The sequence below is a fragment of the Drosophila serrata genome, unplaced genomic scaffold (assembly GCF_035046125.1).
Source record: "Drosophila serrata isolate PLE 108 unplaced genomic scaffold, ASM3504612v1 contig_229, whole genome shotgun sequence".
In the NCBI taxonomy this organism is placed as follows: domain Eukaryota; kingdom Metazoa; phylum Arthropoda; class Insecta; order Diptera; family Drosophilidae; genus Drosophila; species Drosophila serrata.
In genome coordinates, this window is record NW_028257127.1 from 787,066 (window position 1) to 808,931 (window position 21,866).

General features: G+C 42.3%; 3 protein-coding genes across 3 annotated transcripts; all 3 read right to left on the reverse strand.

Annotated features, from left to right (window-relative positions):
• Positions 1-1,161: 1,161 nt before the first annotated feature.
• LOC147644120 (uncharacterized) lies at positions 1,162-2,343 on the reverse strand. The gene has a single exon (XM_086830168.1). The coding sequence runs from the start codon at positions 2,341-2,343 to the stop codon at positions 1,162-1,164; it is 1,182 nt and encodes a 393-aa protein (XP_086686294.1).
• Positions 2,344-2,482: 139 nt separating this feature from the next.
• Positions 2,483-3,814, reverse strand: LOC147644121 (uncharacterized). The gene is made up of 4 exons (XM_086830169.1): positions 3,572-3,814; positions 3,351-3,496; positions 3,160-3,290; positions 2,483-3,090 (listed from the first exon to the last, which is right to left on the reverse strand). Exons 1-4 carry the CDS (start codon positions 3,812-3,814, stop codon positions 2,483-2,485), a joined length of 1,128 nt encoding a protein of 375 aa, XP_086686295.1.
• A 73-nt stretch (positions 3,815-3,887) lies between these two features.
• Positions 3,888-6,039, reverse strand: LOC147644122 (uncharacterized). The gene is given in 2 exon segments (XM_086830170.1): positions 3,888-5,043; positions 5,114-6,039. Coding segments are annotated over 2 exon segments (2,082 nt in total).
• Positions 6,040-21,866: the final 15,827 nt, after the last annotated feature.

The following is a 21,866-nucleotide window of genomic DNA, read 5'->3' on the forward strand; positions in this document are numbered from 1 at the left end:
AACAGGGGACGATGGATATCCTCTGTATGGGAGAAGGTCAACTGAAGATGGAGGGACTTCGGCAAATTTAAACATGAGAATTGGTGATATTGAGGTAGACAATCGTTGGGTGGTTCCATACTCACCACTATTGTCAAAATCATACAAAGTGCACATCAACGTAGAATATTGAAATTCCGTGAAATCGATTAAATATATCTGCAAGTACGTGAATAAAGGCAACGATTTGGCAGTTTTTGGTGTTCAGGCAGAAAATGGTGACAACAATGCAGTACGAGTTGTCGATGAAATATCTCAATACCAGGCTGGAAGATACATAAGCAGCAACGAGGCTTTTTTCGTTCCCCATTCATGAACGCTATCCAGCTTTAGTTCACTTGGCAGTCCATTTGGAGAATGGTCAACGTGTCTATTTCACAGAAAGAAATGTGCAAGAAAGAGTCCTGAATCCGCCAGCGACAACTCTGACTGCCTTCTTCACCTTATGCCAGGAAGATGATTTTGCCAGAACCTTGATGTATTCAGAAGTGCCCTCTTAACCATAATATGCCACAGAGAAACGTGGCAGGGTACAGCTAGTTTTTTTTATAAAATATATAAGCTGCACAACAAATGTTTAAAAAAGAAATACATGAGCCGGGCAAATGACCTGGACAAAATTTAAGCAGCAAACAAAAATTAAGAGCACAAACATCCTTAATTAAACACAAATTTTCTACACTTAAAATTTTTAAAATTGTAATAAATAAAAATAATAATAATAAAAATAAAAATAAATATATAACTCTGATCCAAATCCCGGGAGTTGCCATCTAATACCTGTGCTCCGCCGAAACAAGAAATACCAGATCTTGTAGCGTATCCAACACTCGGACTTCAAGTGTGGTAATGAGCTTATCTTCAGTATGTGTGTGTTTTATTCTGTTGAGGAGTAGTACAAACTTAGAATTAACCTTAACCTATTTCCCTTTTACATGCCGCAGTTTCTCCTCCCTTCTCTGCTGGGATCGCCGATAGGAATAACCGAGGCGCCGAACTTAACATAACTTTTAGGCCATAAACAGTGTGGCGAGTTACAAACATAGTTTAAATACCGAGTACATACTTAACGAAGGTTCGCCTAAGTGGTGAGTAATTTATACTTGACTGACTATCGATATTCTAGCGGGTTAGCTTATCCGTTCCGCGACATCCCCGCCCCCGTGAAGCAGCCGCATTCACCACATCCAGAACAGCTAGCTTCGAAGCGGGACGAATCATCCTGGCTCGATCGTCAGTCCGTACCACCGCTCCCCTGGGCACTCCTAAGTCTCCTCGGCGCAGGGGCTCGACATGTGAGCACCATTTCTCCCTGCGCACAAGAGTAGGCAGGTACTCGTGCACCCATCGCTTCCAGAAGCGGTCTCGCATCATCCTGGCCAGACGCCACTGCTTCTTCGTGGCGCACCTCTCCAACGACTGTCCATTGTCTCCGGGTAGATCCGGCAGATTGGGTACTCCTCTCAGCAAGTCGTTGGGAGTCAGTGGAGCCTCCTGGTCCACAGTAACTGGCAGATGCGTTAGTTTGCGAGAATTTACTATGTTCTCCGCCTCGATCAACAGGTTCTCCAGAACATGTTCCATGGGAGCCAGCTCCCTCATCGTATGTGCCAGCACCTTCTTGACGCACTGGACCATCCTTTCCCAGGCGCCACCTTCAGCTGGGTTCGCTGGGCAGTTAAATATCCACTCGATTTCTTTGGCCGACAGCTCGCCCTGGATCTTCTCTTGCTCGAAAACCTCGTTGAATCTCCTGGCCTCTCGATTGGCTCCAAAGAAGTTTTTCCCATTATCGCTCCTCATCTTGACCACCGGCCCTCGCCGGCTCATGAAGTTCCTCATAGCGATGATACAGGAATCTATAGATAAATCATGGGCCATCTCCAAATAGATGGCCCTCGTGGTTAAGCAGGTGAACAGTGCCACCCACCTCTTCTCGATGCGACGTCCCATCGTCACGTGCAACGGTCCAAAATAATCCAAGCCCGTGTGCTTGAATGGCCATCCGTTAGCTTCCAGTCGGTTCTCAGGCAAGGGACCCATTATTGGCTGCATCGGCTGTGCCCTCCGCAGCTTGCAGATCTGGCAGTCAACCACCACCTTCCGTAGCAGCCTCCGTAAGTTCGTTATCCAGAACTTCTTCCGTATCTCGCCTATGGTCGCATCGTGGTTCTGATGGCCCATCTTCTGGTGGTAGTGGTGTACTACCATCACCGTCACCGTGTGTCTGTGGGACAGTATAATGGAGCGCCGGGCGCTGTATGGCACACAAGCGGCGGTGTCGATCCTTCCCCTTAGACGCATGACTCCATCGTCGTCGAAATACGGGGGGATACTTCCGTCGACTCCAGGATCTCCGCCACCCGGTTTCCAACAAACTGTTTATACCGCCGGTGGGTGCTGCTTATCCAGTGCAGCACAGTCTTAGAATCCGTCCAGAGTACTATCTGCTTATTTCTACACTGTGTTCCTGTTTCACAGTGTTTATCAGCCGTGTTCCCAACACAGCTACCTGTAGTTCTAATCTCGGGACTGACATTGTCCTCATCGGAGCACATTTCGTTTTGGCACATACGAAATGCACCCGCACGTCGTCGTTTGCGTAGGTGGCCCGCCAATACGCCGTCGCAGCAAACGCCGACTGGCTGGAGTCCACGAAAACGTGCAGCTGGAGTGCTCGTACTCGTCCAGTACCAAAGTAGTAGCGTGGACATAGGAACTCCTTCACATAGCTCATCTCTTGCCGCCAGCTCTCAAATGCCGTGGCTAGCTCGCCTGGCAATGGCTCGTCCCATGTGACTCTTTTTCGCCAAATCTCTCGCATAAGTAGCTTGGCGGTTACCATGTAGCAACTCAAGAACCCAATCGGATCAAACGTGGACATCACCAAGCTGAGGAACTCCCTCTTGGTAGGGACACGTTCCCCCATCATCACGCTGCTGGGAACCTGATGGTACTTGACGCTGAATCTGAAGTCATCTGTAGCCGGGTGCCAATACATGCCCAATACCTTCTGCTCGGATTCGGTCCACTCGACGTTCTCGTTGGTGCCTAACGGATTTAAGGCTCTGACCAATCACGCCGAGCTGGAAAAAAACCGACACAAATCAAAACTGGCACTTGCGTGTATCTCTCTTACTCGTTTTGAGGCGGCTATAGCTTCATCCTCGTCTGCGAAGCTATCTACGTAATCGTCCACGTAGTGGTACTCATTAATAGCCAGGACCGCCCGGGGATCAGTGTGCACGTGCCTTGAAGCATTTACAGTCTTCACGTGTTACGCTGAGCATGGCGAACAAGCTGCTCCAAACGTTATCACTGTCATCTCGTAGATCTCCGGGTCTTTGCGGTCATCTCCGTGCCTCCACAAGAATCTCTGGGCGCATCTATCTTGTGGCTTCATCAATACCTGGTGGAACATCTCCTTAATGTCCGCACAGACTCCCACGGCTCCTTCCTTAAAGTGGAAGAGGACAGCCGGGAGTGACTTTTAGTTTTGGGGGCCTTTCAGTAGTGCTGAACTCAGGGATACGCCGTCCACTTTGGCTGCTGCATCGAAAACTAGACGGATCTTCCCAGGCTTGTTTGGGTTTTCGACCCCGAAGTGCGGCAGGTACCACAACTTGTCACGGCTACCATAAGTGACCTCCTGCTGCTCTAGTCGTCGTGCGTATCCCCTCTTGACATAGTCATCCATGATCGCATTGTAGGCCTGCGCGAAGTTCGCATCGCGCTTCATTTTCCGTTCGATGTTGACGAGTCGCCGTAGTGCCATGTTGTAACTGTCTGGCAGTCTCGTCTCGTCATTCTTCCATAGCAGCCCAGTCTGGTATCGTTGACCTATCCTTTTAGTCAAGTCGCCGTAGTGCCATGTTGTAACTGTCTGGCAGTCTCGTCTCGTCATCCTTCCATAGCAGCCCAGTCTGGTATCGTTGACCTATCCTTTTAGTCGTCCTCTCCAAGATGCCCAAAGCCCGTTCATCGTCGCTGACTGCGACCGGTGGCGCTGGCTTCACTCCGAAGTTCTCTATTTCGAAATAATCGCTGAGCATCTTCTCTAGAGCGTCATCCTGGGTAACGGCTAGTAGGCACGATCTCTCCGTCAGTGGACTCGCTTGACGTCTCACTGGTTCATATACTACCCATCCTAATTTGGTAGCTGCTGCGTATGGTCCTCCTGCGCCGAAGCTTCTGGTCTGCAGGGGAATTCCTAGGTGCGCGTGATCCAGTCCAATAAGGATCCTTGGCGCTGCATTGTTGTACGGCTTCACTGGTAGGCGTGCGCTCGCCCTTGCCGTCTTGACATCTTCCCTACGTAAACTCTGCATCGGAAGACTCAGGTTGCTTATTGCGTACACGTTCCTTAAACCGTGCCGCTTCGGTTTGCCCGCTCCACTGATCTGCAGGCTAACCATCTTCGTAGGCTCTCTGGCGGACTTACCGCCAAACCACTGCACGTTTAGTTGTCGACTCTCACCCTTAAGGTGTAGGCTTCGGACGAGATCGTCGTCTATGAGCGTCACAGACGATCCCACGTCGAGCAGTGCGTACGTGTCCACCTGTTACTTCTCCCCGTACAGCGTCACGAGCAGAACTCGGAACAGCAGGTGGCCTCCATCCAAATCGACACAACTAAGGTTTCGATGCGGCGTCTCCTGGCCGCTTTGATTCTCATTTTCCATGCGCCCAGCGCTTCTCAGGCTTGTTGCTTGGGCCATGGAAATGTTACTCACTGTTGGATACGCTGACTGCGGCATCCGCTTGCGGTGGCTGATGACCTCGTGTGGCTCCCGTCTGTGGTTGCTCCGTAGCTCCCTCCTGTGGCCACTATCTGACTGTTGTGACCGTCTGGGGCTATCGGCTCCGTCATGCAGCAAGTAGTGATGCTTCCTCTGGCATCCGTAGACGTTGCACTTACGGCTCCTCTTGCAGAACCGTACCATGTGCCCGGTTTCAAGGCACGCAAAACAGATCCGCCGCTTCTTGGCAAACTCCAATCGCGTCCTGACAGGGGCGTTGTTGAATTCCTTGCAATCCTCCACACATGAGGCAACCTCTGGGGTGGTCAGTATACCCCTTCTGTTCCATGTCTTCCTGATGCTCACCATGCATCGGAAGCTCCAGATTCGTGTTTGCATGTAACACCCTTTGCTTTGGGGCTTTACTGCTCACGTCCGTAATGATGCATACCAGCTTAGCGAGCTCGTTTAGCCAATCACTTAAGTGCACCATCGTCGGATATGGTTCCATCGCGACCGCGTACCTGGCCCAGTCCAACTTCCTACTTAGGGGCAATTTGGCGATCAGCTCCTCCATCAGAGTGGGATTTCCTATATGCTGGTCGCCGCTGTCGGTTGACTGCAGAAACGCTGCAAGATTGCTCACCCTCGTGGCGAACGATACAATTCTGCCTATGTTGTGCTCTTGAATTGGCTGTAGCTCCCGCACGCTCTCCAGTTGGCTCCGGATCAATTCCTCCGGACGCCAATAGCGAAAGCGAAGCTGTTCCATTACGGCCTGTACATTGTTGGGATGAATAAGCAGTGATTTGACTGCCGTCCTCGCTTCACCCTTCAATGCCTTCACTAGCCTTTGGTTATTTTCCAATGCTGTACACTGATACGCCGCCGTCGTCTCCAAAAACGCGCACTGGAATATTGGCCATTCCTCTGGCTGACCTTCGAACTCTGGAAGATCAGGCAATCTGCGTGCCGTCCATTTATTGGCCACACCCGCTGTTCCATAGGATCCGGGTGATGGCGTGGGTACAGTGAATCTGCGTTGTGGCTCCCGTGGTGCGTGAACATAACCTCGTTCTGGCTGCACCGTGGCCGTCACGCAACATGGCGGCAAGTAGCTTACAGTTGTACAGTCTGTCCGTGTGACTCGTTGCCCTATTGCCGCATTACCACTCAAATATGGCGGTAAACTTCCACTCAATTGTGGCGGCAGATTTGCACTCAATTGTGCCGGCAACTCTTCATCATAAGATGGCGTCATTGACGCTAGTGGTCCCGTTGGCAGATTTTCACTCAAGAGCTGCCTTACCGTTGCGCTCAAACATGGCGCCTCTCCTAGCGGTGTATTCGCTCACTCCGACGCCACTCGACCCGTTCCTAACGGGATTCCTGGAGGGCGCCGAAAGTCCTTCATTTACCCTTGCCTGTTGGAGCTCCTTCTCTAGATTTGCGATCCTTGCCATAGGCTTTGCAATCTGTGAAGTCGTGGGGTCTACATCCTGTCCCAGCGCTTCCGCTTGGGCAGGTCCAGTGGTGCGTTTTACCCCGATTCCTTCCTCTGGAGTCCGTGGCCGCTGTGGGCCACCGTCTGCATACGCCAAGTCGGCCGGTGTGCCGGATGCTGCAGATGTGGTCGTAGCTGCGGTAACCTCAGGTTGATAAGTCTGGGGCTCCGTCTGGGCGAATGTGTCGTCGGCATATCACGCGTTTAACTCCGTACGTGTTTTCCAAATGCCTTTAGAGTTCCGACTCTAATGCGAATTAAGATGCGAACTCAAAGAATGCGAATAAAAGAAATGACGCCGATCCAAATCCTGGGAGTTGCCATCTAACACCTGTTCTCCACCGAAACAAGAAATACCAGATCTTGTAGCGTATCCAACACTCGGACTTGAAGTGTGGTAATGAGCTTACTCTTCAGTGTGTGTGTGTTTTATTCTGTTGAGGAGTAGTACAAACTTAGAATTAACCTCAACCTATTTCCCTTTTACATACCACAGTTTCTCCTCCCTTCTCTGCTGGGATCGCCGATCGGAATAACCGTGGCGCCGAACTTAACATAGCTTTTCGTCCATAAACAGTGTGGCCAGTTACAAACATAGTTCAAATACCGAGTACATACTTAATGAAGGTTCGCCTAAGTGGTGAGTAATTTATACTTGACTGACTATCGATATTCTAGCGGGTTAGCTTATCCGTTCCGCGACAATATATAAAAATATAATTTTTTAACTAAAGTATGGCTAAACTGAACACAATTAGAGAAACTTATATTAATGTCTCTTAATATCTTCAATTAATTCATCACCATTAAAAAACATGTAGAAATATTGGTAGAATGCTTTAATGAAGCGCGAATCCTAATACATGGTAAAAGGAAAAAATTAAATCAAGATCATTGGTCCCAAGTATCGAAATTTTTTATCCGACTACGATCTAATTTAATATCAGTTAAACAAAAATTCAATTTAGAAATATCAGTACCGACCGTTCTTAACACTTCCATAACAGTTGACACTGGAAGTGAACCAGAATCAACAGACCCAAACGTCATAGACGAAATAGAATCAGAAGAGCTTATCGAGGTAAATCCTAAAATAGAAGAGCAAGATTTAAATAATCTTACTATTCCATCTGTATACATTTTAGATCTGGATAAATCTGCAGATTCCGAGACTTCAAGCATAATAGAGAATAAAATAAGCAGCTCTATTACAATGGCACAATCTAATATTGATTTTATTAATACAGCAACTAAGCTTATACCAGTTTTTGATGGTAAGGCTGAAAATTTAACAAGTTTCATTGATGCTTTACAAATAATAGAAACAATAAAAGGCGAACACGAAGAATTAGCAGTTTCCATAATTAAAACAAAGCTAAAAGGTGTCGCCAGAAAGCTAATCGGTAATGAATCAACGATTACTGAAGTGATTTCTAGACTAAGAGGCAACGTCAAAGGCGAAACTGTGGAAGTATTATCAGCGAAACTGATGAACCTACAGCAACGCAATAAAACTGCTAACCAGTACACACAAGAGGTTGAGCAGATTACGAAAGCTTTAGAAGGTGCATACATAACAGATGGCTTACCTCTAGAGCTAGCCAGAAGTTATTCCACTCAGCATGCAGTCAAAGCAATGACTAAAATTTGCACGATCGATAAGGTAAAACTTATCATGCAAGCTGGTACCTTTAATACTATGAATGATGCCGTTTCAAAAATTGTCAATAGTTGCACTGAAGCAACTGGACAGTCAAACACTGTCCTATACTACAGGAACTATCCACAGCGTGGCTCAATCGCGGACGTGGAAATTATAGAGGCAACTTTCGTGGTTATCGTAATAACTACAACGACTACCAAAATTACAATGGAGGACGAGGCCAATATAGAGGAAACTATCGTGGCAACTCGAACCGAGGCCATAATAACAATAACCAAAACAATGTCAGAGTTGCCCAAAATACATCGGGAAACTCCCAAAACCCTTTAAATGTTCAGCAATAGAAGAAGCAAGAGTTCACACTATTAATCTCAGTCAAAATATATTCGTTTCATTTATCAATGTAGCTACTGGAAAAGAACTTGTCTTTTTAATAGACAAAGGTGCAGACATATCCATTTTAAAAGACACTTCTTATATCTTTCAAAACATCCAAGATAATTACATCATAGACATAATGGGATCAAGTCAAGAAATAATCAAATTCAAAGGTCTAGTTTCTATTGAAATACAGACGACTAAATATATAATTCCCGACGATTTTCATATCGTAAGTTTACAATTCCCTATTCCATGCGATGGAATATTAGGCATTGATTTTATTAAAAAATACAACTGTCAATTAGACTTCAAGCCATCTGAAGAATGGCTCATAATTAGACAAAATAATTTTAAATTTCCAATTAGAGTACCAATAGCTCACAGTTCTTGCAACAACTCAATACTTCTACCAGCAAGATCCCAAGTTATTCAAAAAATTGAACTTAATTCAAAAGAGGACAGTGTATTAATTCCAAATCAAGAAATTCAACATGGTATTTACATTGCAAATACCATAGCAACATCCAATAACGCTTTCATAAGGCTACTTAATACAACAAATACCGACCAAGTAGTCAGTACAGATAATCTAACATATGAATCACTTTCGAACTACGATGTAGTCAAAACAAATCAAGACAATAGAGAAAAATCTGTATTATCTCAATTTTCAAAAAACTTCCCTCCACAGTTCAAGTCACAGCTTTCTAGCTTATGCACCCAGTATAGCTATATATTCGGATTGGAAACCGAATCAATAACCACAAACAACTTCTATTAACAAAAGCTGAGATTAAAAGATGATGAACCAGTTTATATAAAAAACTAGCTGTACCCTGCCACGTTTCTCTGTGGCATATTATGGTTAAGAGGGCACTTCTGAATACATCAAGGTTCTGGCAAAATCATCTTTCTGGCATAAGGTGAAGAAGGCAGTCAGAGTTGTCGCTGGCGGATTCAGGACTCTTTCTTGCACATTTCTTTCTGTGAAATAGACACGTTGACCATTCTCCAAATGGACTGCCAAGAGAACTAAATCTGGATAGCGTTCATGAAAAAAAAGCAGCCTCGTTGCTGCTTATGTATCTTCCAGCCTGGTATTGAGATATTTCATCGACAACTCGTACTGCATTGTTGTCACCATTTTCTGCCTGAACACCAAAAACTGCCATATCGCTGCCTTTATTCACGTACTTGCAGATATATTTAATCGATTTCACGGAATTGCAATATTCTACGTTGATGTGCGCTTTGTATGATTTTGACAATAGTGGTGAGTATGGAACCACCCAACGATTGTCTACCTCAATATCACCAATTCTCATGTTTAAATTTGCCGAAGTCCCTCCATCTTCAGTTGACCGTCTCCCATACAGAGGATATCCATCGTCCCCTGTTACGGTGTTGGCTGTAAATGCTCGACGATATCGCTTGGAACACTTCCCGTCTACCATGCATGGTGAACATGGGTTGAGGGTACCACATGGGCCATGGATCATGTTCTTGATGACAACTTCATGTAAATCCGTATCAACCTCGGCCCATGGAATCTCAGCGCATATAACATCGTCGATTTCGTCTGGAATAATTTTGATAAAAATCATACAGCCAAATCAGTATGTGCGCATGCGGCAATCCTCTCTTCTGCCATTCTACTGAATACATCCAGCACCGCACAGATCCAAAAACTCCATGTTTCACAATGAAATCCATCAGTGACTTGAGCTTTTGTCTGAAAACACGGGCTGTAATGCCATGCCTATCCCTATACGATTGTCCAGGAAATAACAGCTGTACTATCTCGTCCCAAGCTGGATTGCATGTGAAGGTGATAAATAAGTCTGGACGGCCGTAGCAACGAACATATGCCATGGCATTTTGAGCATATTCATGCATGTGGCGTGGACTACCTATGTATGAGGATGGCAAAATCGTGAGCTTTCCAACGTTGGTTGTATTACGGTCAATCATCACAGCATCCCGCAAATGTATATATTCATCGGACCGAAGTTTCGTCTGATTCAATCGGAGGAACAGCAAACGTTCTGTTTCAATTTTTGCATACATATCGACAATGTACTGATGAAACAACTGACGACATTTCAATATATGATTGCAATCGGTCCTCCGAACCATTAACCTGTATGAGTAAAAGTTCATCGCGCAGCCGCGTCTCTCGGATGGAGGCCCGTTCTTCGTCAGTCATATTCGTAATCTTACGTCTTTTTGCTTCTGTATTGCGAATACGACGACCCAATCTCGACTTCTTTGGTGGCATGACTTCGTTTCTTACTGAACCTAAACAAAAAAATAAAATTTGTATCTCCAATTTCTTTATTCAATATGTTTTTAATGTTTGACAGGAAATGCTTTAAATCAGCTGGCTGCCTGTATAGGGCGCAGCAGTAGGGGCACGGGGAAACGCTAAAAAAAGTGATATAGTCGCAAATGCAGATAAGCTATCAACATCAAAAGTAGACAATAACCGAGCTGGAACCTCAACGCATGTTCTCTAAAAATTTGGGCTTAAACGGTTCAGAACTTTTCAAGTTTCTTCTTTCAAAATGTGTTGAATGTTTGACAGGAAATGCTTTGATTCAGCTGGCTGCCTGTAGAGGGCGCAGCAGTAGGGGCACGGGGAAACGCTAAAAAAATTGATATATTCGCGACCGCAGATAAGCTATCAACATCAAAAGTAGACAATAACCGAGCTGGAACCTCAACGCATGTTGTGTAAAAATTTGGGCTTAACCGGTTCAGAACTTTTCAAGTCTATGAAGGATGTAGACACGAACAGAGCATTTTTATATATATAGACTATCGAAACCCACATAGTCAGGTGAACGAAATACAAAAGCAAGTAGGAAAGTTAACCTCCGACGGGATTGTTGAACCATCTGTATCCGAATATAATAGCCCATTGTTACTTGTTCCTAAGAAATCATCCCCCGGGTCAGATGTAAAGAAATGGCGATTAGTGATTGACTATCGCCAGATTAATAAAAAATTACTATCTGATAAATTCCCATTACCTAGAATTGATGATATTTTGGATCAACTAGGTCGAGCAAAATACTTTTCATGTCTTGATTTAATTTCAGGATTCCATCAAATTGAACTAGAAAAAAGTTCAAGAGATATAACGTCTTTTTCAACGAGCAACGGCTCATATCGCTTCACGCGATTGCCTTTTGGATTAAAAATAGCTCCTAATTCATTTCAGAGAATGATGACTATTGCATTCTCTGGTCTGGAACCTTCTCAAGCATTCCTTTATATGGATGACTTAATAGTAAGAGGTTGTTCCGAAAAACATAGGCTTAAGAACTTAACAGATGTTTTTGAGAAATGTAGGAAATACAACCTCAAGTTACATCCAGACAAATGCTCATTTTTTATGCATGAAGTGACTTTTCTAGGTCATAAATGCACTGATAAAGGAATACTTCCAGACGACAAAAAATACGATGTCATTATGAACTACCCAATTAACTAACTTATAATAGTTAGTTAGACAATTTATAAAAAACTTCGCCGACTATTTACGGCACATAACAAGATTATGTAAAAAGAATGTTTCTTTTACTTATGGAAACATATGGAACCTACTTTGCTACAATATCCAGATTTCACTAAAGAATTCTGTATAATAACAGATCCAAGTAAGCAAGCATGTGGAGCGGTTTTAACTCAAAACCAAAATGGTCTTCAACTTCCCACTGCATACGCATCAAGAGCATTTACGAAAGGAGAAAGTAACAAGTGTACTACTGAGCAGGAATTAGCTGCAATTCATTGGGCAATATTACATTTTCGACCGTATATTTACGAAAAACATTTCATAATTAAAACGGATCACAGACCTCTAATATATCTATTTTCAATGATTAATCCAAGTTCTAAACTGACACGTATGAGGCTCGAATTAGAAGAATACGACTTTATAGTCGAATATTTAAAGGGTAAAGATTACTATGTAGCTGATGCGTTATCAAGAATAACCATTAAAGAGCTAAAAAATAATACCGGAAATATAATGAAAGTCACTACTAGATACCAAAGTAGACAAAAGTTCCGCGCGGAAAATAAAGAAATAGAATTGCCTAAGCAAACTATTGAAAAAGCTTCTAAGCCCAACGTATACGGAGTCATAAACAATGACGAAGTACGTAAAGTAGTGACCTTGCACGTAAAAAATATGCTATAGTCAATTTAAACATGGAAAAAAAATTACTCCAATGGAGTCCTTGACTTAGGTCAGTTTTTCCAAAGGCTTGAGACGCAAGACGGTATATGTACATAAAATCAGCCAACTCAAAGTGGCACCGTGGGAAAATATCTTTGAACACGTTTCAATAGATAATTTCAAATTAATGCGCAATAAAATATTGAGAACATTGAGAGTAGCGGTGACCCAAATAACAAATTTAAAAGAAAAAGAAGCAATATTGTCTACATTTCATGATGATCCAATTCAAGGTGGTCATACTGGCATATTAAGAACTTTGGCCAAAGTAAAAAGACACTATTACTGGAAAAGTATGTCTAAAGATATAACTGAGTACGTAAGAAAATGTCAAAAATGTCAGAATCAAAAATTACATCGCATACGAAGACCCCATTAACAATAACTGAAACACCCATAAATGTTTTCGACAGAGTGATAGTGGACACTATAGGTCCACTACCAAAATCAGAAAATGGCAATGAATATGTAGTCACGCTAATATATGACTTAACAAAATATCTAGTTGCCATACCAGTTGCAAATAAGAACGCAAATACTGTCGCTAAAGCATTTTTTGAATCTTTTATTCTGAAGTACGATCCAATGAAGACGTTCATTACGGACTTGGGAACAAAATACATAAATTCAATTATCAATGACTTGTGCAAATATTTAAACATTAAAAAATAACATATACCACACACCACCACCAGACAGTTGGGACAATCGAAAGAAGTCATAGAACATTTTATGAATATATACGATCCTACATATCGGTTGATAAAACTGATTGGGATGTATGGCTTCAATATTTCGTATTTTGTTTCAACACGACCCCCTCAATGGCACATAACTTTTGTCCATATGATCTATTATTTGGTAAAACAAGTAATTTACCAAAGGAATTTAATAGTATAGATAACATAGAAACCATATACAATATAGATGACTATCCTAAGGAGAGTAAATAAAGATAAGAGGTAGCATATAAAAGAGCTAGAGTTATGTTAGAAGAAAATAAGAATATAAATATAATACTATATGATCAGAAAGTAAGAAAAATAGATATATCAGTAGGAGACAAAGTTTAACTAAAAAACGAGAGAGGTCATAAGTTAGATCCTAAATACACAGGTCCGTATAAAGTAACGGAAATAGGAGATAGAGATAACATCGTAATAACAAATAATAAAAATAAGAAGCAAATAGTTCAAAAGATAAATTAAAAATCTTTATTTCATAAATTGTACTTAGTATGGCCATGCTTAGATACACATATTTTTTTTAGTAATTTCATTTTCTTTGTTTCTAATAAATAATACAAAAAAAAAAAACAAAAATAAATAAATGAAATTTATTAGTTAGAAATTAATTTTAAAATAACTTCATATTATTACGTTATTTTTCAAAAGAAGGGAAATGTAGTATGCACTCATATTGAATGCCCACTGTACCGAGAGTACTTAAAGGGTACGCACCGTAACACTTTGTTGCAGTGTTTACATAATTCAAAGTCCCGGTCATAAACCCTAAATGGCCGAAATATGAATCGATCGCTATGTCTTAGCCCGCACAAAGAAAGTGCTAGCGTCGGCATAAATGCAACACAAACGAACTACATGTGCATATCCCTCGCGCTCCCACTTAAGAGGGCATAGCCTATATTCAGCAACGAATTAGCCTTAATTAGAATTAAAGAATAATGTAAAATCAGAGACTCTTCGATCGTTGGAGCGGCTCCATTGCTGCTCCAAACTAAATAAAAATCCAACAAACTAAACTATAATTTTCAACTACTTTACATCAGATAATATCGGGTACAAGTTATACATTTTAGCTAATTTCCTGTAGGTTCTTTCTATCCTCCCTAACTTTTCCCAGACGACTTTAAAGACACACCGATCACCGATCTGCCTCTCCCGTGGATGACTTAATCCTCTGGTGGATGACTTTAGGGTCCCATAACAACGATTTCTTTCATGGAAGACTTACGGTTCCAACAACAACTTCTCTCGTGGATGACTTAAGGGTCGCATTACAACAACTTCTGTCGTCGAAGACTAACGGATCCAACAACAACTTCTCTCTTGGATGACTTGCGGGTCCAACAATAACTTCTCTCGTGAACGACTTGCGGGTCCAAAAATAAATTCTCTCGTAGGGGACTTTCGGGTCCAACAACACCTTCTCTTCTTTCGTGGATGACTTTTAGGTCCACCAATAGCTTCTCTGGGACGACGTCCAAGACCTGCAATAACCACTAACTTCGCTTGCAGCCGACTTCCGAGTCCGACTTATGCAAGCCATGGGCTTCTAATCCCCTCTTTCTCAGATTCGTCGCCAGCGCCAACGAAAACAAGCAGAACCGAACGACATACATACGTTATGCAGCACGCCTAATTGGAGTGAACAATGCCGTTCATTTTGGAAGATGCTACGATTGATTGGTGGAACTGCACCCCGATCGAAATAAAGTACTTACTACCGCGAGGCATTCAGAGGCAACTCAAAGAGCAGATCGCGCATCGAAGGCAAGAAGAGGCAAAATTAGAGACGACACACTCTTTGAACCTTAGGGGTAAAGTAGAGGTATAATTAAACTGCATATATTTGAGTTGCAGAAGCTAGGTAAAGTAATACACGTGAAGATCGGGGCTTAAAGCACTTCTCGAGGTTCTCAAACTGGCTGAGACAGTAGAGATCATCGAAACAGAAATTCTTGCACAACCACAGCACAGACTCACCCCAGAGATATGCATGGAATACGACGGTACGGGACTGATTAAAATGGCCACCAAAACCATCGATTGATGTGGAACGGCGGCGTTTCAACCTGAGCAGACAAGCCAGTTGGTTCGCGACCAACGTAGCACACTAGAGGTGCAGAGACCAAGATGTATGTGAGGTCAGCCGTCCGGTAAGAGTACACGGACAGGGATATAGAGAAGGATGTTAATAATAAGCAAGAACAATGCACGGTGGAAAGGAAGAACAGGAAAGTTAGGAGGAGCTGGAAGTCAAAAGAAGGGACAAGAGGTGGGCGAGCAGGTAAGCTCTTGCATGGAGCTCTCTGACCTGTTAGAGGAATCCGAAATGGACAAAGAGCCGAGGAAGCGAAAGATACAGTAATTTCGGGAAGCACAAAAAGAGTAACAGGGAAAGGCGAGAGACACAAAGATATCCTTATAACCTTTAATTTTTTCCAACTGAACGGATGTGTTTTTTATTGCGCTCTCGATTTGTGTTTAAATTTTGAATAACCCACCGGGGATTCAATTTAATCTTCTATCTTGTGTTTAATAACTTTCCCTTTACTTCGCATAGATTCGCGTGCATTCAGCTATTCTTATTTGTATATTTAATTGAGTTTTTTTCTCCCTTGTAGCTGTGCTGCTAGTGCTTGAGCTTGCATTTTTTTGTATACCTCTTTTGCCGTTGACTGCGCCGTTGCGATAGCTAAACGTTGCTTGCTAACACCCACGCTCTCTCGATTCTCCGCTCTCTTTGTGCTATTATATTATTTTATGTATTGGTCTTTCCCGCTTATCTCGAAACGTTAAAGTACAATGGTAAGTCCTTATAATGAATAATGAAATTGTCTGCTTTGCCAACGCCTGCAAAAAGCCTATTACTGCAGGTAACCTTACAATCGGCTGCTAGCTGTGTGGCAACATTATGCAAGCCAAGTGCATGGGTGTTGCAGCTCTTGGAAGATGTTAGTAAAAACATCGGCTTGCGCTACTGTTAGAAGGCCTTTCGCGATGTGGCCAGGTAGGAAATGTCTTTAATGCGGCATACCGGCTTTAAGGACATAAGCATTAAAGACGTTAGAATTTTCTTTAAGAATCGATATGTCTGTACCTATGTATATTAAAAATATACGATTTTGCCAGTTGCTACATTTTTAGAGGTTAAGAATATTTTTTGACTGAGATTTGGGGTATGAATCTTATTGATTCGAATATTGTGCATCTTAATACATACTTATATTGTTACTATTATTGGAATTATTACCTGCATTTTGACCTCCACGAGTATGGAAGGTGGTAGTCGCGTTTCTAGTAATTTCTGAGCTACATTTGATGTTTTTGTTGGTCAAAATTTTTTGTCATGACTCGAATAGCTTTCTTGGAGATGAACTTGTCTGCATGTTCGTAGGGTAATCCCTTATCAATATACGCCGGTTCCAAAAGTTTTCGGAGATTATCAATTTCAGTTTTATATTGCGTGGCTGTTTTGCCATTTTGGTAAACATTTGCCATTATCGCTTTGAGCACGTCAGAAGTCTCTCTAAAAGGATCATATGATCATTTTGTCATATCCGTAAAAATCTGGCACTGAGTTTTCTTTTATATATGGCCTTTGTGCGGCTGATTCGTCTGCCATTATGTAGGGCTTTTGCTCTATTATACTGCTGGTATCAGAGTCTGTTATCTCTTGATCTGATAATTTAGATTGAATGAAAACGGCAGGGATGGTGAGATTATTAAGGTATTTTTTCTCTATTACGATACCCAGAATCATATCTTTCATCATCGATCTTTCTCTACTGGATCGACTGCTGGTGAATCTGACGATTCTGGCTCGTCTCCAGTTTCTACTGTTAAAGAGCTATTCAAGATAGTTGGTACTGAAATTGTTAAATTGTACCTTTGCTTTAATTAAATTAGATTCGATCGTAATTTAATTAAGAACTTAGATGCACGTGACCAATGGGCTTTGTCTAAGCGGTCTTTATGGCCATAACTTACTATACGCTCTAGATTAACGCGAGTTTATTTATGGTAGTTTGCTGTATTGACTGGTTTTTTGTTAACGAGTTATAAATTTGTCGACTTTAACTTTATCAAGTCATAAATTCATTTCCCAAATTGCTTTTCAACCTGGACCCTTTTATAACCTAGACGGTGTGAACGGAAGGCCATTATATATCCAGTATTTGTTTTTTTTTTCTTAATTGGTGTGTATATTTATGGAAAATATTGTCCTTTTGATTCTAACATACATATGTGTGTACATATGTATTTTAATTATAGATTGACGAGACAACAGCCGGAAGGAAAGAACCGTAACATACGTTTAGGGGAAATGCAAGAAGTTATGCTAAGAAAAATTGTGGTAATCATTGAACCAATTATAAATGAATTATGAATAAATAAATAAAAAAATTTATTATAAATTGCGTTACATATTTACTATGGGGCGTGGGGTTCCGGGTATCTTTTACACGTTTTCCTCTGGGATTCCTATTTGATTCTACTCTAAATTCCCCTACGATTCGTTGGTGATTCCGCCTGGTACTCCTTTGAGAGTCCTACCTGATTCTACTCTGAATTCCCCTACGATTACTGCCTGATTCCCTTCAGTACCAAAAATCCTGAATGTTTTTGTTCAGAATCCCTTCCGAAATTCCCTTATGATTCCCTGAAAATTCCTCGGGTAGTCCGAATTCAGGTTTCGAGCTGCATGATAGATAGCCTTCCCAAATTATCATCTTTATTACTAACACACTTAGTAAACATGCAAGCAAACAACCTGGCAGCACGCCTGTAGTTAATTTCCCCAGATACCGCTCTACCTTCGCCGACTACATGAGGCCATGTAGTTACTCACTCGGGATGCGAAGGGATCAATCTTCGCCATATTGTGCTTTAAAATTAATTTTAAACCTAACGCGCAGCTGCTCCATCGCGTCGCTGATGTTCCATGGATGGTAGTTTTGTTAGTGTTTGGTAGTTGATGTCCTAAACGAACGATATATATCGGTATTCAATTGTGCGGACTACGGGCATTGGGTCGGACTTAGCCCTGAGCATCCTGAGCTAGCCCGGCGTTGCCCAAGTAAAATGCAGCTCCGTTACAATTAGGCGCCCAAGTCAAAAATAAATAAAATGGAAAGCGGCCAAGTCAGGCCACGTTCTGGGTCATCCAGCCCTCGCATTCGTTGGTTTTGACGCCTATTTTATGGCCTGCAATTGCACCGAGGACCAGAGACTGGTGGCCAATGCGTAGGTTTTGTTGTTATTGTTTCTTTGTTTTTTTTGTTCAGTTAGGACGGCAGGCTTGCTCCGCAGTAGGACGTAACATTGCTCCCAGGCACAGTTCGCAAGGGTTCTGCTGAGGCAAGGTGGTGGCATCCGGGAGTGGAAACGACGGATGCTCATCCCTCGGCCCGCAGATCCGTGCATAAAGCACGATATAAAAACCATTGTGATATAGTAGATAGGAATACATGTTGGTTATTTATATTTACGTAAAGTTTGTTTTTGTTTTTCAATGTTAATGCCACTTTTGTGCAGATCCTTAAATTTTCCTGGTGGATTTGGCTTTTCGGAAACCCTCTTGGAGGTGGCATCGTGACTCGCAGGGGTCACTGCAAGCTGCACGAGCGCCACAAGTTGAACCTCAAGTTATATTCTCTAAGAAATGTCCTACGGGATACTGCTGAAAGCCGATGTTCGTAACTGGCGAAGTTACGAACGGCCGGAGTAGGGAGGACTGAGACGAATTGATGACGCAAGAATCTTGCACTGAGTCCAAAATTTAGAAAGAAAAGGAGTTTAGGCACCAATTTTTCGAGATATTTGTTAACGTATGTGACGGTATTATTTAGTTATTGCAACACTATTAATTTATTTATTTCATCACTATTTATTTATCTATTTATTGATTTCTTAAGTTTTTATTTATTTGTTTTTTTTTTAGGTACCCCGAGGTTTTGTCGCTGTAGCAGCGCCTTGGATTGCGATGGGGAAGAGTACCTTCGCCTTTGGTATGGATGGAATTAATTCCCTATTGACCACCTCCAGTTTGGCCTCCTTTCACAGTGCATTTATTTTTTCGACCGTCTTTATTAACGCTTTCTGCGGAGCGTTTCCTTTTGCTGGCCAGCAATTCCTTCTCTTTGTTGTCAAATCCACCTGTTAAGGTCATGTGCGGAAGCTTAGCGTAGTGTAGCATGTCTTCTTTAATCCTTTGTTCGGCCCAGACTAGCTTTGCCTTCTTCTCTTGGAAGAGGGACGGCTTGTGCTGAAGCCGGCCTTGGATCTTGACTCGGTCTCTTCCTCTTTTTTAGTGTGCTGAACGCACACAGTAATAGTACAACTAGTATGACCTGCTCCCATCATGTTAGAGGTATGACCGCTGGCGACACGCAGAGAGGATTGCTACCCGCCGTGCCCGCCGGTAATAGCGGTTTCTGATGGAGACTCAGGAAACGAAAGGCTTCTGCGCCGGCTCCGGGCGACGGATTTGGATTATGCGATTTGCACATGAATAATACTATCGGACTATCCCTTCCTTAAAGACGTGAATTCGCAAAAAATTTGCCTGGAGCGATGTCATTCCAGTCGAAGCATCTGCATGAATATTGCCATTGCCAAGCGCCAACATCATTATGAAGAGTGACTCTCAAGTTCGAAATTAATTTAAATTTCCTGACTTGACACCACAAAGAGGACGATTTCATGAAAGCATTAACCTCATTGCCAGCCGTAGATTTCGGAATGATGGGAAGTATTTGAAAAAAATCTAAGGAAAGCAATATCAAAGCCCCACAAAATAATCTTGAATCACCTCTGAAATCCTTTGTCGATAGGTCTACTGATCGGTCAAAGCTCGTTTATCGTGCCATCGTGCCATCGTGCCATCGTGCATTCATAACAATTTTACATTCTCGCATCAATTTTGCTGTCGCCGAATTTTTGGTCATTGTGCACATTGGATTTTTAACCGAAAGAATTTTGAAAGGCAGCTTCTATGTGGAATGTGCAGTTTGACCGCTTCCAACAATGTGGCTGCAATGCCAGATTATGCAACAGGCAACGCTATTTGTGATCTTGACCGAATCGTTGCCAAAATCAGCGCGATTCAAGTCTAAATTTATAGGTTGCCTTCTTCTACCCCTGTGCATTGGGTCTTAGGAATAGTTTGTGTGCTCATGTCTAGCACGTGTAAGTCGTCCAATGTTAGTTCGTTTAATAGCAGGCATTATTAAAAGAAAAAAACAACTCCAATATAGGTTGCATTGGTAGTTTTTTATCAAAATCGAAAAAAGTAAATGACTGTTACTATTGTTTTCCCCTCTTTTTAAACCTTCCCTAGACCACCGCGAATATTTCAAGACTAAGATAAGATAAATCCGTTTAGCCGCTTTCAAGTTTTAGCGAGATTAATCTTGGACGTTGATGCACTAAGGTCAGTACATTCAAGTGGCCCGTGCCTGTTTGGGTTAGGTGTTAGTAGGCGCGATGGAAAATATAGGACAGAATACGAGGAAATTGACTACCGGCGTGCTGCCAGATTGTTAGCTTGCATGCTTACCAAGTGTGTTAGTATTAAAGATTTTAATTTGGGAAGGGTATCTACGTTAGAGATTAGTGTGTACAAATCATTATAATTTGCACATAGCACTCTAAATGGTTCATGCAGTTCAAAGGTTCTACAGTGGCGCAACACTAATAGTATACAGGATCTAGTATTTCTACATTGTACGTGGAAATTGACCTGACTCAACAAGTCAGCATTTTCCACATCCCCATGGATAAGGTTAAAAATAAAGGTTATTCCTATTATCGTTCTATGATTAGCTAAGGACGGTAAGTTTATTAATAGGAGTCTATTTGAGTAGGAAGGTAATCTTTGATTTGCATCCCAATTTAACCAGCGTAGAGCGAAAAGTAAAACTTCTTTTGAACCGACTCGATGCGTTTTCTATGGACGCCGTACTTAGGGCTCCAAACGCTGCATCCATATTCTAGGATGGGACGTACTAAAGGGGTATATAAGGATTTAGTGACATAGGGGTCAATGAATTCAAGCACACTCCTGGGTCTATTCACCATAGACGAAATATGATCAATAAAGTCAAGTTTTGGGTCTAAGCGGATGCCCAAATCATAAACAGAATTAATTCTTTAGAAAGAGCAGCAGTTCAGCGTGTAAGTAGCAAGCTTAGGAACGACACGAGAGAATGTCATTAGCCTGCATTGCGAGCCATTTAAGTTAAATAAGTTTACACGGCACCAAGTTTGAAAATTATTGAGATCTGTTTGTAAATCCGGCTGACATGCGACGTCATTGTATTGCACGCAAGGCTTGACGTCATCCGCTATTATAGTTATTCATAATGTAAACTATAAGGTTCCCAAATGGCTTCCTTGCGAGACGCCAGATGTAACCCTTAGAACATTAGATAAATTATTCTTAAAGAGGACCTTTTGCGTCCTGCCATTCAAATAACTTGAGATCCAATTAAGAAGATCACTTGGAAAACCCATTGAATCGAGTTTTATTACGAGGAGAGAATGGTTA

What these genes read in the sequence shown, in the direction of transcription:
- LOC147644120 (XM_086830168.1), bottom strand. Translation starts at nt 2,343, where the DNA reads ATGCGTCTAAGGGGAAGGATCGACACCGCCGCTTGTGTGCCATACAGC.
- LOC147644121 (XM_086830169.1), bottom strand. Translation starts at nt 3,814, where the DNA reads ATGGCACTACGGCGACTCGTCAACATCGAACGGAAAATGAAGCGCGAT. An exon ending in CAGCAGCCAAAGTGGACGGC is followed by an intron (nt 3,497 to 3,571) that starts GTATCCCTGAGT and finishes TTCCACTTTAAG; the next exon opens with GAAGGAGCCGTGGGAGTCTG. An exon ending in TACGAGATGACAGTGATAAC is followed by an intron (nt 3,291 to 3,350) that starts GTTTGGAGCAGC and finishes AAATGCTTCAAG; the next exon opens with GCACGTGCACACTGATCCCC.